The sequence below is a fragment of the Hydractinia symbiolongicarpus genome, chromosome 13 (genome assembly GCF_029227915.1).
Source record: "Hydractinia symbiolongicarpus strain clone_291-10 chromosome 13, HSymV2.1, whole genome shotgun sequence".
Lineage (NCBI taxonomy): Eukaryota > Metazoa > Cnidaria > Hydrozoa > Anthoathecata > Hydractiniidae > Hydractinia > Hydractinia symbiolongicarpus.
In genome coordinates this window covers 14,376,052-14,393,731 of record NC_079887.1, presented here as the reverse complement: position 1 = coordinate 14,393,731, position 17,680 = coordinate 14,376,052, and the positions used below count along the sequence as shown (strand labels likewise).

Genomic DNA, 17,680 nt, shown 5'->3' with positions numbered 1-17,680 from the left:
AAAAAGCGGAGGTTAATTCATTATATTTTATTATTTTATTGTATTTTATTTAATACTTAACACAATAATTATATTCAAAATTTTAAAAACAATTAATATCTATTAAAAAACCAAAAACAAAGATTAAAAGAAATTCGACCACGCCATTTTAAATATAAGCCTTCGTACGCTTTGTGATCTGTTCCATTAATTAAGTGAAGTTTTAGCGATGACGATATGCTTGGTGGGCGATCTAATGTAATGGTGGCTATTTTGAGGGAAGTTTGTTTGTCTTTTTGTTTTCTGAAAGCTCTATATTTGTTTTAATATTTACTTTTTATACGTTTTTAAATGTTAAGATAAATATATTGTCGTGCTTTGTAGCCAATCTTAACCAAACCAGACTTTGACTACAAGCCTAGATTTCTAGGCAGCACCTTAAAAGCCAGCTAGATAGCTATTTTTTATTCATTTTTATTCACTTTTACTCACCTTTTATCCTTCCCAACAGTATTTGTTTAAATGTTGCAGTTGTGGCTATCTAGCTACCTCTGGATAAAAAGTGACAGTAGTTCAATGCAGCTTGGCTGCAACAAAATTCTTATGTCCAATGCATTATGTTACTGTAATATAAACTAATAAGCTAAAAGTCTAAAGTTTATTGATTCAAGGAGACAACAGTCTCAATAAACCTTGACATGCTGACAGAAGAAAATGAAACGATTGGGCTACATGGACGAAGGCCATTTGGGTTTCCAAGTGAGGTTATTTTTACATTTTTCTCTTCTGAATACTTTTTATTTATAGGAATATTTCTTTCTGGTATGTTTTCATATGTTAAGGTGAATATATCATTACTTTTTTAGCCACATACAATTCTTAAACACACTTATTTAAAGATTTTTACTACGAACGTACATTATGACAAGATCAGGACTTTAGCCAGTTAGTTATATTTTTTGCTTTTATTTAAACCAGAGTTACCTTTTATTTTGGAACTTTCACAGGGTGTCTTGTTGTACATATGACAAGTTTTTCCATAACCTGCATTCTTTGTTTGTATTTCAACCGTTCCTGCAAGAAATTTATTTTTGAGTAAGCAGATGCATGACGTAAAGTATACATTTATTAAGCGCTCCAACCTGATGTCCACCTCGGTTTTTCTGCACTTAAACGCTCTACCTGGCGTTTGCCGTTAGGTTACCCTGGAATAATGGTGGTTTAACCAGGCGTTTCACGCCGGCTCTACCGGCTATCTCTATAATAATACAGTTGAACTCATGTAATTCGAACTCCTATAATTCGAAAACTCACTTAATTCGAACAGATTCTGTGGTCCACTCAGAATTTCCCTTGAAAACCTTACAAAAAAACTCCTATAATTCGAACCCATGTAATTCGAAAAATCATGTAAATCGAACAGATTTTCGGGTCTCATCAAGAAATTTTAATCATGTAATTCGAATTTTCGAATTTTTTGAGTTTTTGAAGCTTACCAACTCGATAATTTGCAATCGAATGTTTTTTTTTACATTCGATTGAAGCTCGTCCACTGCTTTTGGCTTCCATTTCTTATCAAGACAAGATGGGGAAAAGAAAGCATAAAGAACTCACTTTAAAAACAAAATATGAAGCTCTCCGTGACTTGGAGGATGGTATGTCCAATAAAGACGCATCCATCAAGTACTATGTTCCAAGCAGCACCTTGTCAACATGGAAGAACAATAAAGAGAAGATATTCCTTGCTTTCAAAAAGTCGTCACTAAAACGCCAGAGAGTTAAGACTGACACGTACGAAAAATTGAATGAATCGTTGTTGACTTGGTTTACCTCAATGCGCGGTAACAACATCCCAATTAATGGACCAATTTTAATCGAGAAAGCTCGTGAATTTGCCACAGCATTCAACTATGAAGATTTTTCAGCATCGAGCGGATGGTTGAGAGGCTGGAAGGAGAGGTAATACTTACTTGTCTATTATGTTCCAACAGGGTTTATTCTAATATGAATGCTTTCACTCCATGCACATAAGGATAAAAACTTCCGTAAGTTCGATATTTGCAACATGATCTTTTTTTACTATTCAGATATGGAATCACATTCAAAGAAGTATCTGGGGAGTCCGCAAAAGTAACAAGTGAGATGACAGCACCTTGGGAAGAAACTACCCTACCAACTATATTGGTCAGATATGAATTAAAAGACATCTTCAATGCCGATGAATTCGGCCTATTCTACCAAGCGCTACCATCAAAGTCTTATCACTTCAAAGGAAAACGCTGTTCCGGCGGAAAGCACAGCAAAGTGCGCCTAACAGGAATGGCTGCATCCAATGCTTTGGGCGAAAGGCTTCCAATGTTTGTGATTGGAAAGTCCGCGAAACCCAGATGTTTCAAAAACGTGAGAAATCTACCCTGTCGGTATCGCTCGCAAAATAAATCCTGGATGGATGGAGTATTATTTGAAGAATGGGTTAGAGAATTAGATCGTAAATTCGAGTCACAAGGAAGGAAAATTGTTTTAATAGTCGACAACTGTCCCGCACACCCAAACATCACAGAGTTAAAGGCTGTAAATCTACAATTCCTGCCACCTAACACCACTTCTTGTACCCAACCTATGGATCAAGGAGTTATCAGGTAAAATTTCTTCAAAGTTACTCATTGTTTGGAAATATTTATTTCCCATTCATTGTTTTGAAGCCATTCCAGTGTTGTCAAAGAAAAAAGTTTGTTTGGTAACACTAGAATGTCTTCCAATTACTCTCTACCAAAACAAAACAAAATCAAAAATTTTTTTTGTCATACTAAACTTAAGTAAAATGGCAAGAACTAATATTGCAGAAGTTGTTGAAGTTTGTGGGAAGAAGATTTCTTTGAGTTATGAAATTCCATTGTCCGTAGTAAGGCAATTCAAATACGAGTCAATGGTTAAAGGGTATCACGCCTATATGAATGAATGGACACCAGTTATTGGTGAATCTTTACAAACGCGTCCTGAACCTGAGAACGAAATAGATAAATATGCAGTTGCTGTGACAAAAGACGACAAAGTTATTGGTCATTTAAAAAAAGGAAAAACTGGTCGATATGCGAAAACAATCTTTTACTTTTTACGATCTAATCAACTAATGCTGCTAATATTTCCGTCACTGGAAAAAGAGTCAACCTAGGAGATGGAGAAGGCTTACAAATACCATGCACGATTACATTTGAAGGAGAAGAAAAATACTTAGACATTCTTAAGAGAGAGTTGAATTCATGCCCCTTGTGAATGTAATTTTATTTTCTTAGAAGGAAAGAAATGTAATGATTCGAAGAAAAAACAATTGTTTCCAATTTATCGAATTATAATCCCCAGAGCTATCTCAAACAATGGATCTTAATTCATTCTAATAGACTTTCATTTTTTTTTTTTCAGGTCTTTGAAGGCAAAATACCGATCACTGGTAATTCGAAGGATCTTGAAAGCGTTAGACAAGAAGGCTGAACTACCGAAAACATCAATTCTTGAAGCCATGATAATGCTCAAGACGGCTTGGGATAGTGTGTCGAGTGAAACAATCGTAAATTGCTTTCGAAAATCAGGAATCTCGGAGGTTGCAAGGAATGGTGCTATGGATGAGAATGACGATCCTTTCAAAGATACGGAAAGTGACAAGAGCGATTCAGACGACGAAAATGATGAAACGAATGTTGTAGAAGATTTGAATCAAGATCTAGACCGATTACGAAAGATTAGACCTGACATTGCACCTGACGATCGGGATGTCGAATCGTTCATTGATATAGATTTCAACGTTGTTACTAATGAATCACGCCCATTGTCTGTCAAAGAAATCGTGGATATGTATAAAAATCCGGAAGTAGAAGTCATCGATGACGGCTCTTCAGACGACGAAAGTGCAGAGTGTCCTGATGATGAACCAATTCCACCCCCATCGCAAAATGAGATTGACGATGCAATCGAGACTCTCAAAAAGATGACCCTTTTCGAATCATCGAACGTCATCCCATTGATTCAGAAGATCTCCGAAGAGATTTCCAAGAAACGAGAGCAGAAAATGAAACAATCAACAATCAAAGACTTTTTCGAAAAATTATGAATTTAGTATTTCATTATTCTAACTCGAAAATACAAAAAATAGTTCGAAAGTAAACCTGGGAAAGACTTTTTTTATCGAATTAGGTCAAAAATATGAAAACTCATCTAGTTCGAAACTCATGTAATTCGAACAAAATTCTCGGTCCCTTGAGAATTCGAATTAGATGAGTTCAACTGTATACAAATTAAATCTGAAAATTATCGAAACTTAAACCAAATTAATCTTCTGTCGCATATCATCTTTACTTTTCTTTGAATACGTTCATACCTTATTCCATGAAATTAAACGAGTCAAGAAATTAACTCGAATTAAATTAACGGTCATGAAATTAAAGCGGTTAATCAAGGTTGCTTTCAAAAATGCATTTAATTAAGGCAAATTTGATAATATACGATACCGCTTGAAGCAAAAGTTACGGCAACAGTCGAGTCCGTCAGTTGCTGTTTGAAAAAGACGTGTTAAAATTTTGAAAAACCGCGTTAACTTCATAACTCGTTCATTCCATGGAATAAGGTATTTGTTTTGACGGCGTGGTGTGTTTTTACATAGATTTGTAATCGAGCACTACTTTTGCGCTGGTCATATATCAGAAATCGAAAAAGAGGTCCTGCGGACGAGATTTGTTCCGGAGCAAACACCTGTTTTGGTTTTCGGCTTGTTTACAACTTGTGTGGAAATTGCACGAAGTCCTTTCCGCATGAATGATTTTTGGATTTATTATGATTAGTGAAAATCCGCAACCGGTGATGGCGGAAGTTTTGTAGGGTCTTCCAAGCAGAAAATTTCACCCAAAGTGGGGCGACTGCCTAACATCGGGCATTTTTAAATGATACCCTAAAGAGGGCAAAGCTATACAAAGTAAAACACATTCTTTTTATAGTTAAAACTGCTTCGTAAAATATTTTATTAATTACTTTAAGCTTTACTATTTTTTACGAAGATATTTGAACTTGATTTAATGAAAAAATCGCTTTTATGAACACAAATTTAACCAAAATTTAAACTTTTAATCGAGAACTTTTTTAGTAAAAGCTTGCCCAAAATATAGCTTACATAGATACCCACAGTAAGGCTTATCTTTTGGCCCGACTTTTATTGTAATTGTTTTACAGTATTTTAATATTGACGACTTTTAACCGACTTTTGTTAAAAATCAAAACTACCCAAATTAAGAATATACCTGGGTACTAGTTTTAAAATTGGGCAGGGAAGTAAAAACAGATTTGGCTAGGCAGTCGGTGCGCGAAACAACAATGCTCGAAGTAACTCAAAGTTAAAATGGATTTTCGACCCCATTGCTCTTTGAGGTAAACTTGAAAGTAGCTCGGCAACCCTGGTCACGTGATGGATTCTAGTTACTTTTAGTGATTTACCATATTTCATTCATCCAAGTTTAAGAGCAAAGCTTTTGCAAGTTTCAAGTATTTTAAGTCGCAAGTTTTATTTTATGCGAATAATTTCAACCTGGCACTGGCTCCCCAAAGCGATATTATATATATCGAGTCAACGCACCGAATAAACTCATTCTGAGCTGGAAACAGGAAACGAGCAGACTTGCCTTATGATGGTTCGCTCCACATACTCGCTTTATATGACGTGAAAGAAAACACTGAGCATATGGCAAGCTACAAATAATTGAGGCCATCTTATATAGTCAAGCTCTAGGCTAGTTTAACAAAACAGCTCTCACAGAAATATCTAGCTATGTCTATATACATGAAACGGTAATACAATGGATAAATGGAGTGTGCTAAATTTGTAGCAATGTGCAGTGTGAAACTAGCTAAAACCAGCACTTAAGCTACAAAAAAGAGACTGGCTACGTAACTAAGTTTCAGATGTAGATGTAGCTTATAAATTTAAATAAGTGCTTATGAGTCATTACTGCACTGTGAGGTCAGCTTTGTTAAGCTGTGCGAATCACGAATACAATTAGGTCCCCACAAACGATTAATCAAATTAAAAACGACTCGTTTACAAGCACAACATTAGGTAATTGATTCAAGAAAACAGGTGCGGTGCCACAATTTCAAAGTGGGGGGTGGGGGAGGTTGTTACCATTGCATTTTTAGAGTCCTAAAACACGTAAAACGGCTAGCTTGAACTGCAGAAAAGCTTTGTTTATTGGCAGAAAATAAAAAATTATTACTTAGCAACCCCCCCCCAGCCCCCTTAGTGCCGCCGTACCTGGAAAAATACGCCACATAAAATGGGGGTATTTGTCAGAGCTAGTTTCAAGTTTTTCATATCGAAGACCTCAGAGGACGAGAATGATGAAAATGCACATCTTTAATTGGCTCTAAGGCTTTTCGAATAAAGGTTACTAGAATAAAAAGAGTTTGTGCTTTTTGAGTTTTAGGCTAAGGTTCTTGTTTAAAACAAGGTTGTTTTTTTAAAGTTATTTTTCAACATAGCTATATTTTCCTGATATCGTGATAAAAAGATTCCCTCTTTAACTGATCCTAATTTTGGTTAGAATTGTACAAAGCTGACTAAAAGGCATTTTTTGCAATACAGTGGTTTTCTTATACTTATGGTAAAAAGTTTCTCTTTATTTTATCGTACATAATTTCTTTATTCCCAGCCAATAAAACACTTCAATCAACGCTGTCAGATTTCACACATGAACCATGTAGGACAAAAACTGTCAAAGTCTGACTAAAACCAGATGTTAGTGTCAGACCTTGTATAAGACCCCACTTTGTGTGGAACACGGAGAGTGTGTGGAAAATACAGCATGAACGCACGTGCAATACAATACAAGGTATCGCATTGGTTCCCATTTCAGTCACAAGGCAACAGTTATCAACCTTCTGCAGTTAGGTAAAACTTTTTTTATTTTTAAGTCAAGGACATTGAAACAAGACGGCTAATTTCAAAGTTCGTTTCCAGTAATTCCATAGACGGATTCACGCATTTGATTTGAACTTGTCAATTCTCCTGGTTGGCATGTTAGCTATAGACAGCTGTGATAGATAGATAGATATTTTATTTATCAATAGCAGTTATATATATACAATTAAAATTAAAAGAAAATAAATATAAAGAAAAAGAAAATAAATATCATAATTAGTCAGGGTAACAAAATTAAAATATATAATGCTATTGAAGGGAGACCATACCTAATAGCATAAAGCTAAGGCAAAGGGTATGGCCACCCTTGGACAATTACAGTAAACGATACGAGACGCACAAAACAACACACACATAAAAGTGGGTCAAATGATAAACAACCATGCGGGAAACAAATGGCCAAGTCTGACAATTCAGGAAGGATTAGTAAGAGGAAACAAAGTACTTTTTCAGATCACTTCTAAGATTAAAATAATCAAGGGAGACAAATTTTCTAGTCATTAAAGACTGCAATTTATTCCAGGAATTAATGGCATTAAATCTAATTGAGTTTTTACCAAAAGAAATAGTATTAAAGGTAGGGAGATTGATCAAACCAATTTTCTCTGCCCGAGTGCCTTGAGCATGGGTGAAGTCAACCGCAAATGTATTAAGGATAGAAGCAGGCAATTTTTCATGAAATAGTTTATGTAAAAATAGAATATTGTGACATTTGACAATATCAGAGAATTTGAGGAGCTCAAGATTACCATACAGGTGACTGGATGATGCTCTTCGAGATTCAAAAGACATGAGTCTAATAGCAAAATTTTGCAAAACAGTAATACGATTAACATCAAGACTGTTTGGCTGACCCCAAATTTGATTACAATATTGCAAGTGTGAATGAAAAATGGCATAGTAAACTAGAATAAGAACATTTAAAGGCACAAAGTGACGAAGTTTAGCTAAAGCTCCTTTGGCCCTCTTGAGCTTGGCAACAGTATCATTGATCTGAGACTTCCAGCTTAAATCAGAATCTAATAGAACACCAAGATATTTAATACAATTACTAGGTATAAGCCTTTTACCATTGATAAAAAGCCTAAAATCGTAATTAAGAGGTTTCCGTGTATGTTTAAAAACAATGTACTCAGTCTTACTAGCATTAAGAGAAATTTTATTGGCATTGAGCCAATGGCAAAGAAGCTTGAGGTCAAAATTCATTTGTTTGGCCAGTTGTTTCAAAGATTTACTGAAGTTTAAGAGATTGGTGTCATCAGCAAAGTGATGCACCAAAGAAAAATTAATTGAACAATGCAGGTCGTTAATATAAATTAAAAATAAAAGAGGTCCTAAAACAGAGCCCTGAGGGACACCATGCCTGATAAGATTACTAGTTGATATATTTCCATTGATGGATACAAACTGTTGACGTCCTGTTAAGTAAGACTTAAATAGTGAGAGTGGGGTACCACGAATTCCATAGTGAAAAAGCTTTTTAAGCAAAATTTCATGATCAACCGTATCAAAAGCCTTTTGAAGATCAATGAACACTCCACATGCATAATTTCCTTTATCAAGAGCATCCATAATTTTTTGAGAGATGTTCAGAAGTGTTTGAGAAGTCGAGTAATTTTTCCTAAAGCCAAATTGATGCTTGTAGAGGGCGTTGTTTGCTTCGAGAAAACCATACACTCGTTTGTATATGATTTTTTCATATATTTTATCAATATTTGAGAGTAAGGATATAGGTCGGTAATTTGTTAATTCTAATTTGGACCCTTTTTTATAAATAGGGATGGTCTTGGCAGTTTTTAGGTTTGTAGGAAAAATACCAGTTGTGAAAGACAAATTAATAAGTTTTGAAAGTGGTATAGATAATTCAGATTTAACAAGAGTTAAAATATGGGCAGGAATACTGAATGGCCCAGAAGATTTACCAGGGTCAAGGGAAGAAATGCAATGCAGAACTTCTAAATCATCAGTTGGTGAAAGAAACATCGAATTAGAAGTAGAATTTTTTAGAAAAGAGGAGAAATGTTTTCGAGTGAACGGGATATTCATTCTGATGTTATCTGCAATTGAAGCAAAGTAATCATTAAAAGAATTAGCAATTGTCACTGGATCAGTTACAACAGAGTTATTAATGTTCATACAGGTGGGAGAAGCAGAAACAGAAGAACGAACAGAAATAATATTTTTAACCCCTTTCCAAATATTGCCAATATTTTTTTGGTTATTGCTAAAATATTTATTGAGGAAATTACTCTTACTCATTCTACATAGAGATACAATTTTGTTGCGGTACTTTTTAAAACTCTCTAGCAAGGAAGACTTTAAAAGTGGATCTTTCTCTCTTAAAAAGCATTTATGCAGATGGTCTCTTTTGATTATTGAGGTAAGGATACCATTAGTAATCCAAGGATTGGATTTTTTTTTTCTTTTTTTGTTGCATGTTTTTTTTAGAGGAGCATGATTGACCAATAGACTGTTGATACAATTGTAAAAATTGTTAAACGATAAGTTGGGATCATCTACATTCAATTGTAGGATATCATCCCAATTTTTATTGTGAAGTTCGGTGAGAAAGTCATTGTGATGAAATTTCTTCCAATCATGAACAAATATATCATCAGAGGTGTGCAAAGGATTGATTGCAGACAAGTTTTTTAAGACTAAGAACTGAGGGAAATGGTCAGATATTGAACTTATAATATTACCAGACACAGTGTCCCACTTGGCTGAACTAAAATAAATATTATCAATAATCGTGCTAGAAACTTCAGTAACTCTTGTGGGAAGAATTATATGCGGGAGTAAGTTAAATTGCGAAGTAATATCGATGTAATCGGACACTTCTTTGACTGTTTCAGACTTTAGAAGGTCAATATTAAAGTCTCCAAGGAGGAAGATAGACTTGTTATCTGAAGACGCTTTCTCAAGAAGAGGCAATAAAAAATGATTGTTGAACTCATCAACAGACATCGAGGGATGTCTGTAGATGCATCCAACAATCATGTTTCTATCTTTGGCCCGTATAATTTCAATGAATTTAGATTCAAGCTCCTTGCTTTTATATGCAAGAGTATCCAGGTCGGGACGTTCAATAAATTGCAAGTGATTAGGGATGTACAAAAGAGCACCACCCTTTTCACCTTCAGTAGGTGTGTGCGTGAAGGAATAACCCGATAGATCGCAGTTAATAGGTGGGATTTTAGTCTGGAATTTGGTCTCAGTGATACCAATAACACTGAAGTCATGCCCAAGTTGACCTAACAGAATCTTTAGTTCATCAATATGTTTAGACAGAGAGGCGATATTCATATGAAAAAGGGAGAATTTATCAGAATTAACTTGAAGGGCAGAGAATTCAATTGGATCGTAATATTTGCAGTTGACACCACCCATGGTTTCAGGATGGGGGACCTCGTTGATTTCAATAGAGTTGAGCTGGGAGAGAAACCTTTTCATTTCCATAGAGGAAAGACTCTTGTCATAAACTAAGGGGGGAGTTGTTGAGCCAAAGGGGAGAATTTTGTTGATACATTTACAACAGAACCAAAGTTCATCAGAGTTTTGGAGAGATATATAATCATCAGCATTGAGACCATTGCATTTAATATGAATCCAGAATTTACAAATATCACACTGAATAGCCTTATGATTTGAATTAACAGACTTTCCACAGACACCACACGGAAAATTTATCATTTTTAAGTGAACACACAGAACATAAAAATATCACACAAAAATTATCAACAAGCCTATAGAAACAAGATAATCACGTATGAGAGCAGACGAAAACAAGCAGGAAATGACACAACACACAAAATGACAATGGGATGTGTCAAAAGATGTGTTTAGCGTTTCAAAAGCTAGACAAGATGATAAACTACAGGGGAGTGAAAATTGATATTTATGACCGATTCAGCAAGCAAGCGCGCAAAAATAAATAAATAAATAAATTATTAAATCGAGTGAACGAAAAAAAAAAAAAAAAAAAAAAAAAAAAAAAAAAAAAAAAAAAAAAAAAAAAAAAAAAAACGCCTTTTTTTGGCGCGAAAAAGACACGTTTAAAAATTTACCTTATTCCAAGGAAACATCGTCATAATAATAATCTAAGTCGCTTACGTGAAAAATTTTAAAAGGTTCATCTGTTATATTTGGTTTAATAAAAACATTACCCTTCCAAGACCAAGATGATGCAATTCTACCTTCGTGATATAATTGACTGCTCATTCCCAACAGGGCTTTATAAGCTGGGCAAAGATTATCTGAAATAACAACTTTACGATGATTTACACTGTCTTTCAACTTTTTACGGTTTTCGAGCGCTTTTTCAGCCTTTTTCCTGTTGACGAACCTAACTATAGTGCGCTTTGGAAATTTCGAGTCTCTTTCCCTCTTTGACTTTGGTAGGCGATGACAAGCCTCAATTTCGTTACAATCACAGTTAACACCGATTTCCTGAAGAATGCTTATTACCTTTGCTTCGAGATTTCGATCAGCGATATCATCTGATATGCCAATGATTTCCAGATTATTTCTTCTGGAGTATTGGTCCTGGGCGTTAATCTTCATTTCAAGGTTAATTTGAGATTCGTAAATTTCGTCGTTTTCCTTTTCAAGTAATCTAATTCTTTTTTTCATATTTTTGTTGTCGTCGAGAATTCGTTTAAGAACATTATTTTTGATTTCATCTACGCTGTCTTTTATTTCTTTCAGCCCAACCTTTTCTTTCACTTCATCCTGAACTTTTATCAAAAATTGAACCAAATCTGGCTTTGTGAATTTATCAATTTGTGATTTAGATTTTCCCACAATGTCACTTAAGTTGGCAAGTGTAAAAGACGAAGCCATTATATCTTTATTTGAAATTAACTATTTATTTATTTAAGTTTATTATTCTAATCACTCCCCGTTGTAGATAGAGAAGTTTTACATCCGCTTATAGCTTATGAACACGTCCGTTCGCTACGATGTCTTGCTTAAACAACGATTTTGATGTGTTGAGGAAAAACACAAGTATGTTAAGGTCAAACTCTCAGCATTGATTAAACAAGAACAAGTATCTCAAAGCTAACTAGAATAGTGAGCTAGCAAAAACTCAAATGAAACTAAACATTAGGTATAATAAATGATTTGTGCATGTTTACAAAAAAGGACTGTTCTGTCCGGTTAATAAACGCTGCCGTGATTATGTACGACAGCTTGCCCCGGTAAAAACAGGGCAGACAATACATAATCAGGCCAACATAATTGGGGCAGACGGGCTTAAGTACAATATTTTTTATATTATTTTTCAATTACAGAACGAACATAATCGGGGGAGGGCGGCTTATGTTTTTATATTATTTGTAACTTATTATAAAACGAACATAATAAGGACCAACAGGCTTTTATATCATTCATCATCACTTCTGACAAGAAAATAGCCCTGGTGGCAAAGTTGTTATTTTTCTCAAATGAAACGAATTTTCTTTCAACCAATGTAAAAGGAGATATAGGGGTTAAAAAGTTTTGCAGACGTCAGCAAAGACCTGCAAAAAAACAAAACATTGCCTTCTTTGTATAGAGCTTGAAACACTGATAAAGAAAATGTATAAGTTAATATACTTTTTAGGAACGGTTACAAAAATATTGCCAAGTTTTTTTAAGAATCGTCAACCTGTCCATTTTGAGGTTTTGGAAACTACCCAGTTTGATCCCAGGTTTTCCCTGCAGTGAAAAAATTACTGACATAACCAGCTTGTGTCCAAGTTATTTAACATGTAAAGCATGTATTTTTAGAGTACTTTAAAGAAAATTCAACACATGCACTTTGCTTGTTACAAACACACGAACACACTTGAAAAATGTTAATATAAATATAACTGTTAAGATAAATACAACAACACTCATCGTATTGAAAGAGATTTATCCAAATACACAACTAACCTTTTTTTCTGATTTTTCTGTTACACCTTTATATTGAGAAGGAATTATGATCCACATGTCAGTTTCCCATCAAAATTTGTGAGTAAACATATAGGGCCTATACAAGTTTACCCAGAAAATTTTATTTCAAACCAAGCTGCAGATTCAGAGTTACTTGTTCATTGGAAAAAATTCAAGAGGCAAAAACTTTTATGTTAATCAATTAACCTTAAGTTTGAATACACATCCCTTAATACAACTTAAAATTCTGAAAATTCTGATGGCAGGAAATGTCAAAATTTTCTATAACTTATCTGAAATTCTTTAAATTTGAATATCTTAAAACAAAAAGAGCTTTTTAAAGAATTTAAAAGGACTTATTAACTAACTTTTTAAGCTCTATAATAAAGTCCAACGTCATTTTTTACCTTTTTTTAAAGCTAATTGAGCAGCAAAATATAGCAATTTGTAAGCTTTACTGTGTTTTTATCATTTTCAAACAAAATGTAATGATTTCTAAGCTAATAAGTGTATAATACATATACTTTATTACAAAATCTTTTTTATTTATTTTATCTCATCTTTTTTTATATATTTTGGTTATTTTTTTACTGCAAATAAGAAAGATAACTTTGATTTTCATTGAGATAAATTGATATTGTTCAGCCAGACAAACTTTTTGTGCAATTGGGGGAGCAATTCATGGCTTTGCTGGTTTGTCATTTTTCAGAATTGGACGATTCTTTGTGTAACCAAGAGAAATAGCTCTCCCTTTATTGGTAGGCCTGGTGTAACCTACCACTTTTTGAATTTTCGCACCCGAAGGCGTAGGAAATTCTTTAAAACCGTCGTTTTTTTTCTTTCGGAGCATTTTATGAGAAAAATTGGACCCTGGGATTTCTGAGAGGAGGATAGTATTGGTATAACTGACTAACTAACTAACCCTGTCCCAAATGGTCAATTGCAACGTCACAGATTTAAACTTCGTACCCAAGCTCCCTAGGTACTGGGAAGTCATCTAAATGACATTTCAGGCCAAAATTGGTATTTGTTTTCGACAAAATTTGGTACAGTTAACAAATAGAGCATGCTGAACATGATGGTGACACCAAAATTTTGATTTCTTGTTACCTAAACGTCATTTTAGGCCAAAATTGGTCTAAAAGTTAAAAATACGATATTTTCAACAAAATTTGGTACATTTAACAAATAAAGTATGCTGAACATGATAGTGACACCAAAATTTTAATTTTTCTTGTTACCTAAATGTCATTTCAGGCCAAAAATTGTCCAAAAATTAAAACTACTTTATTTTCGACAAAAATTGGCATAGTTAATAAGAAAAGTATGCTGAAAATGATGGCCACATCAAAATTTTGATTTTTTGTCAACTAAATGCTGTTTAAGACCATAAACGTTTTAATCGCAAGACTTTCAACCATGAATATTTTTTGTTAGCAATTTCTTTTAAAATGTGAGTTCAGTATGACATGTTTCGTTTTGTTTGCGTATGTAGTAAGATATAATGTCACTTGTGTGCTTTATCTTCAGAGCTTCATGCACCAAACCCCTTCGAATGTTTGGCACGTTAACACAACGAATTAGCAGTTTGTCATCAAATTCTTTGGTAGCGAGCAGAAATTCTTAGAGCCCCCAGGCCTTCTTGTTTAACTTTACAATGAAATTACACACCTTTTTTTTAAAATGCTTTTTTTTTTGTTTCAACATTAGTATATTTAGATTTGAGACCAAAAGCATACTGATGTATATTTTGAAAAACTTCTGTTACAAACAAACAGTAAAATTTTGCAAGGTAGTGGAAATAAAAATTTGAAATTTAAGTCCTATTGAAACAGAAATAAATCACAAAAAAGGGACTTGTAAACTTGGTGAAATTAAAAGATAAAATTTGTTAAAAATAGGAAATATAATTTCTCATTTTTAGAAATAGGAATTTCATACTCTTAGAAATATCATATACTAAGTTTGTATTTCGTATTTTGAAAAATGTAAAAATTTCTGTGTTTCGTATTTTAAAAATTATAAATAATGAATTAGTCAGTTTTACTAGATGGCACAAATCCCTGTTAATTAGGAATATATATATGGTTATCTTCGCAATAGTTCTTTCCTGTGTATAACGCAATGCTAAATTAGTGTGATTGATTCAACTCAACACTATGGAACACCACTAAACACAACGAATTACCAATGATAGTGGTTCAACACAATTAAAACCCCACCACTAAGTAATCACCTAGATAGAAGATCAACAATGCCTTGCTTCACTTTAGCAAACTGGCAATATCTTTTAAAAGTTACACATTCCCATGCGTGGGCAACAGTTAAATTTTATGAGAAAATGGAAGTAAAACAGTCGTCAAATTAATAAAATGGTCAATGACAATAACATAAATTTTTGTTACCAGATCAGTAATTGCTAAAGGTTGATACTGAAATCCTAATTGTAATTTTCTTTGAATTTTTAGGTGAATTTTCTAAATTATATACTTCTGCAATATTATATCCATAATGCCAGCCGATTTATCATCATATCCACTGTCTGCCAACCAGCTAAGTAAACTTCATGCTAATGGTTTTGTTAACTCAAAAGATGTGTTGGAGCTCACAGCAACTGAACTCAGCAAAGGTTGATATAAGTTCTTTAAATTTTTCTGCTTGAATTAGCACTTTCTGGAAGTTATAGGGCTGATAATCTGATCAATCCCATCAAACTGACTTCTGATATCAGGCTTATATGAAACTGTGAAAGTCTAAACCAGGACTCTTATAATTGTACTTGCTAAGATCAGAGATGTAAATTCAGTATCCCATATTTATGTGAATTACACCATTCAGGAAATTTGTGGAATTTGCAAGAACTTATTTTCTTGATTGGATCAAACTCCGTTTATTTTCATAAATATGCGTGTTTCCTATCTTTATGAATTTAAAAAATTTTAAGCTTTGGAACTAAACATTTATTAGAATATGAGGATTTATAACTGGGTATAACTAAGGTTTTTCATCCTAAATTAATTTCACTAATCAGTCAATAAAAAATATTTTTTTTGCTTTTTTATGAAAATGAGCATGATAACAAGCAAGCATGTACGCAATGTTTTTATCTTCTTTTAGAATTGCAAATCACCTCAACCGAAGCATTGGACATTAGGAATGCCATCAAGGGTGATACAGGAATCCAATCTTACAATAAATCTGCATATGAGTTGATGAAAGAGGAGGAAAAAGATACTCCGATAGTTACATTTTGTGCTGCTCTTGATGAAATAATCGGTGGAGGAATACCTATTGGAAAGATTACTGAGTTTTGTGGTGCACCAGGAATGGGAAAGACCCAATTTGGGTAAGACTTTTATTTTCTTTTGTGTTTAAAGTAAACCCAAATGTTGGTACTGTTTGGCCAGCATACTTGAAGAACGTGCCAAACTTATTTTAGAATAAAGGCAACTGTTTCTTCATATTTATTTTTATAGATTTATTTATAACATTTTTATAATATATGACATTTTTTTAGCTCTTTTTATTCAGAAGGAAATAATGAATAAGGAAGATAAAATCAGTTTTAAAATCAGTTTTCTTGTTTTTGTATTTTTTAAGAAGAACCCACAATAAACATGTAATTTTCATGTAAGAGCGGAAATTGGGTTTCGCTAAACTAGGCAAGTGCTGGATTAACACAGAGCTTTCACTGAGTCAGAAAAATCAGTGAAAGTCAGGGAATTTTATCAGGAAAAAAGACCTATTTTTAGGGAAAGTCAGGGAAAAGTCAGGGAATTTTTTGTCTTTTAACTGGACTTATAGACTGATAGAACTTTATTTCTATAAATTCAAAAATTACATGCCTTATTAATGTTATTGCCGTGTTTTTAGTTAATTTCAGGGTTCATATTAACAGTTCGCAATTTGTGAATCGAAATGCCATTTTTGCGAATCACTTTGCAAAGAAAATGATTAAATTGCAAATCGGATATTTTTAATTGGCAATATAAATGCTTTTTTAGATCGCATTTTAAAGTTTTAAGAACAAAAAGGGGCCATAGAAATACTGTTTTAGATCGCATTTTAAAAACTTAAGAAAGAAAAAATCAGAAAAAGTCAGGAAATTTGATACCATATTTTTGGTGGAAACCCTGTTAACAAACCAGCTTTCCTAAAACTGTTAAAGTGAAGCTTTAGTTTCTCTCTGTCAGGTTGAGTTTGGGAAATTGTCATTACTTCAAATTATGATTTGGTTAAGAATCTTACTAATCTTTAAATAAAACTTTTTCACATTGCGAATTAGCTTTAAAAAATAGTTTCGCTTAATAAATTATTGTCATTGTCATTGGTAATTTTGATAGGCATTTATTTTAAGAAAGGGTTTTCACAAATATTCCTGTGCCGCAATTTTTTTCAGCGGTTTCTTGCTACACTTAAACAGTAGTAACCTTAGTATCCCTTTGATTCAATTAAACTTTTAAACCTTTCGAATGATGTGTATGTTTTGTCTAACGCACTCTAGTGTCTTCCATTTTTTGTTTAACAGTATTAAAAAAAACGGACGGTGGTCGAAGAAACACACTTAAAATTCTTCCACAGATAGAATTATTTTTAATCACAGGGATACGGAACCAAAGCAAATCAACAAAGAGTGTCAAAAAGACAGTTGGTTTATTGTAAAACATTTTCCTTTCTAACCTTCATTACTGCTGCCTCTTTTAATTTGAAGAAAAATAAAAAGCGTGCTCTGGGTACAACTTTGTCACACAAAAAATATTAATTATTCGTTGTCAAATTATTCTGTAATCAAATTATAATCAAAATAGTGTCTTCAAAAATGTG

At 33.5% G+C, this 17,680-nt stretch overlaps 3 protein-coding genes across 5 annotated transcripts in view; 2 read left to right on the top strand and 1 right to left on the bottom strand.

Annotated features, from left to right (window-relative positions):
- The first annotated feature begins 149 nt into the window (after positions 1–149).
- On the top strand, positions 150–4,172 carry LOC130624200 (tigger transposable element-derived protein 4-like). The gene is made up of 3 exons (XM_057439774.1): positions 150–1,938; positions 2,067–2,618; positions 3,400–4,172. Exons 1-3 carry the CDS (start codon positions 1,565–1,567, stop codon positions 4,082–4,084), a joined length of 1,611 nt encoding a protein of 536 aa, XP_057295757.1. The 5' UTR covers positions 150–1,564; the 3' UTR covers positions 4,085–4,172.
- A 2,611-nt stretch (positions 4,173–6,783) lies between these two features.
- LOC130622871 (DNA repair protein RAD51 homolog 3-like) overlaps positions 6,784–17,680 on the top strand; it is a 41,311-nt gene continuing 30,414 nt past the window's right edge. For 2 of the 3 annotated variants that reach the window (XM_057438321.1, XM_057438320.1), the window contains exons 1-3: positions 6,784–6,907; positions 15,325–15,485; positions 15,974–16,202. In XM_057438321.1, coding sequence (XP_057294304.1) covers positions 15,368–15,485; positions 15,974–16,202 — 347 coding nt within the window. In that variant the 5' untranslated portion in view covers positions 6,784–6,907; positions 15,325–15,367. Of the gene's footprint in view, positions 6,908–14,637; positions 15,486–15,973; positions 16,203–17,680 lie in introns of those variants that run through there. The other variant, XM_057438322.1, reaches the window with a different exon arrangement.
- Positions 7,361–10,630, bottom strand: LOC130623105 (uncharacterized). The gene is made up of 2 exons (XM_057438602.1): positions 7,815–10,630; positions 7,361–7,733 (listed from the first exon to the last, which is right to left on the bottom strand). The coding sequence occupies exons 1-2, from the start codon at positions 10,628–10,630 to the stop codon at positions 7,361–7,363; spliced, it is 3,189 nt and encodes a 1,062-aa protein (XP_057294585.1).

Bases quoted from the DNA above. Each gene is read 5' to 3' on its own strand.
- LOC130624200 (XM_057439774.1), top strand. From the start codon at position 1,565: ATGGGGAAAAGAAAGCATAAAGAACTCACTTTAAAAACAAAATATGAA. The intron at 1,939-2,066 runs GTAATACTTACT...TTTACTATTCAG, and splicing joins TTGAGAGGCTGGAAGGAGAG to ATATGGAATCACATTCAAAG. The intron at 2,619-3,399 runs GTAAAATTTCTT...TTTTTTTTTCAG, and splicing joins ATGGATCAAGGAGTTATCAG to GTCTTTGAAGGCAAAATACC.
- LOC130623105 (XM_057438602.1), bottom strand. From the start codon at position 10,630: ATGATAAATTTTCCGTGTGGTGTCTGTGGAAAGTCTGTTAATTCAAAT. The intron at 7,734-7,814 runs GCAATATTGTAA...TTTTGCTATTAG, and splicing joins GCCATTTTTCATTCACACTT to ACTCATGTCTTTTGAATCTC.